Source organism: Paroedura picta, chromosome 2 (genome assembly GCF_049243985.1).
Source record: "Paroedura picta isolate Pp20150507F chromosome 2, Ppicta_v3.0, whole genome shotgun sequence".
Lineage (NCBI taxonomy): Eukaryota > Metazoa > Chordata > Lepidosauria > Squamata > Gekkonidae > Paroedura > Paroedura picta.
Window position 1 is genome coordinate 177,093,300 of NC_135370.1, and position 6,000 is coordinate 177,099,299.

Genomic DNA, 6,000 nt, shown 5'->3' on the forward strand with positions numbered 1-6,000 from the left:
ACAGGGTGTCTGTTGTGGGGAGAGGAAAGGGAAGGCGAATGTAAGCCGCTTTGAGCCTCCTTCGAGTAGGGAAAAGTGGCATATAAGAACCAACTCTTCTTCTTCTTCTTCTCCTGGTTCTAAGACTGACCACCTCTGAATGTGAAGGTTCTACTCCCCAAGGCTGCTGTGCAGGGGGGGAGAGGGGTAAATGGGACCCTTTCCTCTTTCCCACCTCTCTGACTCTCCTAGGCACAAGGGCAGGATACAAAACGAGTAAAGACTGAACAGTGTGTGGTGGGGGGGGGGGGAAGCAACATTTTTATTTACAGGACAAGCAACCGGTTAGAGCCGTGCGCGCAGGATCCGGAGCCAAGCCTCCAGCAACTAACCTCGGGCGAGCTTTGGCTGGCGCTGCCGTCGGAAGGAGTGGCCGGCTGCTCTCGCTTCTGGTGGACCGAGAAGGCCAGCTCCAGGGGTTCGGAGCTGGGCTCCAGCTTGGACACCACCTCGCGGTTGAGAGCCGGGTCCGCGTTGCTCCGCAGCGGCTTGGTGGCCTCCGGAGCGGGCGGCGGGGACATGGCCAGATGCATGCTCTGCACCTTCTCGCTGGACGAGGGGAGCATGACGTCGTTGTACAAAGGGGCGTCTTCGGGCGGCTGCTCGTCAGAGTCTACAAAAATCAAGAGGAAACGATTAGCCTGGTGAAGAAGCTTCAGTGGGGCACGAGTTCCTTGTTTTATCTGTTCCACTTAATATTTCTGGTAAGGGCTTGGGGGAGGAGCGTGGTCTCATGACTTAAGTGCCAATAACACCCACTCGCGGCGGCTGTCCCGCCCCTGAGTGCCTCCTCCTCCAACTGGCTTGCCTGTCTGTCCAGTGGCCAGCCAATCGGCTTCCGTCCCCCACTTCCCTCCAAGGCTCGGAGGCTGCAGATCCCTGCCACGTGAGAGCTCCCCCTGCTAGTGAGTTCCCTTAGCCCTAGACGACCGAGCCACCCGGCCACAGCTAGGGACACGCCACCCTGACACCTGCCTGCCGCCTTACCAGTCCTGCGGGGAGGGGGAGACCGTCTGCAGAGTTCTTCCTCCCCCTCCTCCCCCATCTAGCGCTCATTGTATTCCTGAATGACTAGAGGTTTGGCCTCTAGTTAAATATAATCATCACCATGAGTCCCATCAGGTGCAATGATCTGCAATGCCCAAAGGCCATTACTTGATTGTACAGGACTTTGCAGGCAGGTTCTTTGACCTAAACAAAAGATTCCCAAATAGGGGTCCACGGACCCCGGAGATCTGCAGGAGCTCTGGAAGGGGTCTGCCGTCTTTCCCCTCCTGCCTTCATGGACTTGTCCACAAGACAAGAAACCGATCTCATTTCTTGATCCCCCCTCCCCCTCCCAACACAAGTGAGTTCTCCTTTCATTTCTGCATCTGTAAGAGGACGAAGCCTGGACGTCTAAAAAAGGTAAAGGTATCCCCCCCTGTGCAAGCACCGAGTCATGTCTGACCCTTGGGGTGACGCCCTCCAGCGTTTTCATGGCAGACTCAATACGGGGTGGTTTGCCAGTGCCTTCCCCAGTAGCAAGCTGGGTACTCATTTGACCAACCTTGGAAGGATGGAAGGCTGAGTCGACCTTGAGCCGGCTGCTGGGATTGAACTCCCAGCCTCCTGGGCAGAGCTTTCAGACAACATTTCTGCTGCCTTACCACTCTGCGCCACAAGAGGCTCATGGACGCCTACTCCCACTTTAAACCAACTCCTCACCACCACCACCCCATCCTCCTCGAGCCCACCAGTTAACGCAGGTGGTGATGTCATTTCCAGTGCCTGGGACTTTTCCGGGAGAGGCGGGGTTAGCATGGAGGCGTGGCCAGCTGACATCACTTCCGGGTCTCCTTGAATCCTGAAAAATTGTTTCAGGGGCTCCGCTGTGGTTGAAAGGTTTAAAAGGGCCGGGCTAAACGCACACCCACCGTCAGTGCCGAAATCTAGCGCGATGATGGTGTCCCCCGCGGCCGGGGCGAGGAAGATCAGAGCGTCCGGCTCCTTCTTCAGCTTCTCAAAGAGGCTGTTGCTGTCTTCCAGGGTATCCTGGCCGGGCAATTTGGTCATCTTCATCTCCGGGGAATCCACCGGTTTCAACATGCACTCTGTTTGCTGGAGCGAAAATATCAAGTCCTTCTGAACGACGCCACTGCGGGGAGACAGAAAGGGGGTCATTACAAGGCTGTTCTTGAAAACGTCCGCTTTGCGGGGACTTCCAGCAGACTGTGCCGAAGCGCCTGCTAGGGAGGTTCTGGTGGAAAACTCCAGCTCCTTGTGTGGCGAGAATCGGCTACTGTTTCCGATGTTGGTTGTCGGTAGCAGAGCAAGATTTGAATCCGCTCCAGCCGCTTTTGAACGCAGGCTGCAATCCTGTGGCACTTACTTGGACTTATTGGTAGGTAAAGGAATCCCCCGTGCAAGCACTGGGTCATGTCTGACCCTTGGGGTGACGCCCTCCAGCGTTTTCTTGGCAGACTCAATACGGGGTGGTTTGCCAGTGCCTTCCCCAGTCATTACCGTTTACCCCCCCAGCAGCAAGCTGGGTCCTCATTTTACCCACCTCGGGAGGATGGAAGGCTGAGTCAACCTTGAGCTGGCTTCTGGGATCGAACTCCCAGCCTCATGGGCAGAGCTTCAGACTGCATGACTTGCTGCCTTACCACTCTGCGCCACAAGAGGCTCTATTATTGGTAGAGCTGTAGCTAAATGGAGAATAAATCTGATGGGCTTGCAGGAAAAAATAGGGCTTAGCAAATAAAATTCTGTGGCTCAGTGGAAGAGCATCTGCTTGGCGTGCAGAAGGTCCCTAGTTCAATACCGGGCATCTCCAATTAAAATGACCAGGCAGGAGGTGATGGGAAAGATTGAGCTTGACAGACCAATGTACTGACTTAGTAGAAGCAGCTTCTGGTGCTCATACTTTTGAAAGAGGGGCTGCAGCTCAGTGGTAGAGCATCTGCTTGGCATGCAGAAGGTCCCAGGTTCAATCCCCGGCATCGCCAGTTAAAAGATCTGGCAGTAGGGGATGGGAAAGACTTTTGCCTGAGATTTTGGAGAGCAGCTGCCAGTCTGAGCAGACAGCACTAACTCTGAAGAACAAAGGATCTGAGCCAGTATAAGGCAGCTTCATGTGATCACATGTATGAAGCCACCGTGCTCTCACAACACTGAGAGAGACACCATATGCATCACACTAGTCTCAAGAACTCTACGTGAGGATATATTTTAACTATATATTAACTATATTTTAACTCATATATCTTTAATCCGCTCCTGTGGAGCGGATTAAATAAAAGGCTAAGGGCTCCTGGGGAGGAGTTAGGGCGGGACCAGTCCGGGATAAAAACTCGCGGCTCCTGATTGGGCCCCTCCAAGTGCCACTCGGGGGCTAAGTGGCCAATTGGGAGGCGCGCCACTTGGCCCGCCCTGGACTGCTCGCCCAGATGCTTTGCTGCCGGGAAGGGATAAGGGCCACCGCGTCAAAGATGCGGACGCCACCAACGATGAAGGGGGAAAATGGGGGTGCAAAACACACAACGGTCTCTTTGTTATTAACTTCCTCGATGCTTATCTCCATGGGATGCTTCTTCTGGAGTTCCAAACTGTGGCTCTTCTAAGGTTCTTAACAAGGAGAGAGGCTTTTGCTGCCACACGCAGCACCCTGCTGCATCGAAAAAAGGGAAATGCCGGCCAGCGTGACCGAACTATTTCTACTGTGACCGTTTCTACACACCGGGGCCACCTGAACTTTTCAAAGGGAACCAGACTCAACGTGGAACCGCCCGACCGGCGCCGGAGCTCACCTCAAGACGTAGTTCACGCACACGATGCACTGCGGGTGGGAATTCTTCGTGTTGTATATGACGGTCGCCTGCGTCTCAACCCAGACGTAGCCCCCGCGTTTGGCGAGCATCCTGTACTGCCCCGTGGTCACTTGCCCTTTGGCGAACACTGGAAGCGGAAGGAGACGAGCGTGACCAACGCGGCCAGACGAGGTTCCGCAATGAAGACGTGTGCAGGATGGCGGGCGATGCCCGTTAGGGACGTAGCCGCGAGCAGCACAGCATGCGCTGGGGCCGCCCCCCCCCCCCCCGCCCTCATCCGTCGACCCAGTCCCCTTTTCCAAACGCTTACTGTCGTGATGCGTTTTGGTCAGGTGGTCGGAGTCCAGGGCGTGGTAGTATTCGTAGACGGAACGCCCCAGGAGCTCGTCGGGATCGTACCCCATCAGCTCTGTAATTCTGGATCCCAAAAAAAGGAGAAGAGCTTTGTTAACGTATGGTGTTTTCTCTTGCCTCTTGACTTGTTTTAGTGCCGAGGTGGCTGTGGACTACAATTCCCACGAGCCCCTGCCACCATGGTGCTGTTGGAGGCTCATGGGAATTGTAGTCCACGGACATCTGGAGAGCCACCGTTTGGCCACCCGTTTTAGTGTATTTTTTTATCACATCCTACCTCCAAAGAGGTCAGGGCTGGGCATACCTTGGCTCATCGTACTTTTTAAATCAAAGACCTAGTGCCTTTGGAATTCCTCGTTTGAGTCAGTGGCTTCGTTAAGACCAACAAAGTTTAATTCTGGGTACAAACCTGAAGACGTGTGCATGCGCACAAAAGCTTATACCGGGATTGTGCATATACAGGAAAGCTGGAATTAAACTTTGTTGTCTTCAAAGTGTAAGTGGACTCAAACTTTGTTAGAATCCTAGAGTGGGGATCCTGCTCGATGCAGGATCGGCCTCAAGCATCCAGGAGAAGGATCTGTCCAGCCGCTGCTTGAAGACCCCCAGTAAGGGGGAGCTCCCCACCTCCTTAGGCAGCCCCTTCCACTGCTGAACTAGACTCCTAGAATCCTAGAGTGGGAAGGGGCCATCCAGGCCATCTAGTCCCACCCCCTGCTCAGTGCAGGATCAGCCTCAAGCATCCAGGAGAAGGATCTGTCCAGCCGCTGCTTGAAGACCCCCAGTAAGGGGGAGCTCCCCACCTCCTTAGGCAGCCCCTTCCACTGCTGAACTAGACTCCTAGAATCCTAGAGTGGGAAGGGGCCCTACAGGTCATCTAGTCCCACCCCCTGCTCAGTGCAGGATCAGCCTCAAGCATCCAGGAGAAGGATCTGTCCAGCCGCTGCTTGAAGACCCCCAGTAAGGGGGAGCTCCCCACCTCCTTAGGCAGCCCCTTCCACTGCTGAACTAGACTCACAGAATCCTAGAGTGGGAAGGGGCCATTTAGTCCCACCCCCTGCTCAGTGCAGGATCAGCCTCAGGCATCCAGGAGAAGGATCTGTCCAGCCGCTGTTTGAAGACGGCCAGGGAGGGGGAGATCTCCACCTCCTTAGGCAGCCCCTTCCACTCCTGTTCTATTGCTTCAGGCCAACACCCCCCCCCCCCCCCCAATTCAGAATCCTTTGTAAAAGCACTTTTGACCTAAAGCCGGGCAAGAAGCCTTAATTCTTTCAGCCACTTGATGGCAGTATCGCCTAGAACACAAACTACAGAGGCAGCTTCTCCAACCGCAAAGCATCATGGTCTTGGCTCACTTTGCAACCTATTTCGGCCCCAGCGCAAAACACGCCATCAGGTGCACGCTCGTAATGTTTACTCAGCCGCAGCTACCACCTCTTGACAAAACTAAACAGGATTCCGAAAAAAATGAATATTCAGTTGATTTTATTAACGTGGGAAGCGTCTTGCATCGCCCACTGGCAGCTTCTTAGCTTGTGGCACTCAAAAACCCACACAAGGCTAGATGAGCAGCTTGGTTCTTAGACCAGGAGAGAAGAGGGCCAAAAGGTGAAACTGCAAACCTTCACCCCCAGAGCAGTTAAGGCTTGCAAGAACACAACCTGCAAGAAGCCGTACAGATTCTATGCTTCGCTCTGAGGTGGCCAATCTTGGAAAGGGTCCTTTTTACATTATTTATCCCAGCAATAAGCTGATTTTGGAAGAGGTCTATTTATTTCTGCAACACATCCTGGAA

The 6,000-nt window shown here is 54.2% G+C and overlaps 1 protein-coding gene across 3 annotated transcripts in view; it reads right to left on the minus strand.

The window, feature by feature from the left end:
* The window catches only part of HIF1A (hypoxia inducible factor 1 subunit alpha), a 76,515-nt gene that overhangs the window by 17,843 nt on the left and 52,672 nt on the right, over positions 1 to 6,000 (minus strand). For all 3 annotated transcript variants that reach the window (XM_077323919.1, XM_077323917.1, XM_077323918.1), the window contains 4 exons: positions 4,162 to 4,268; positions 3,831 to 3,978; positions 1,956 to 2,176; positions 372 to 652 (listed from right to left, as the gene is read on the minus strand). In XM_077323919.1, the coding sequence (XP_077180034.1) occupies positions 372 to 652; positions 1,956 to 2,176; positions 3,831 to 3,978; positions 4,162 to 4,268 (757 nt within the window). The remainder of the gene's footprint in view (positions 1 to 371; positions 653 to 1,955; positions 2,177 to 3,830; positions 3,979 to 4,161; positions 4,269 to 6,000) is intronic.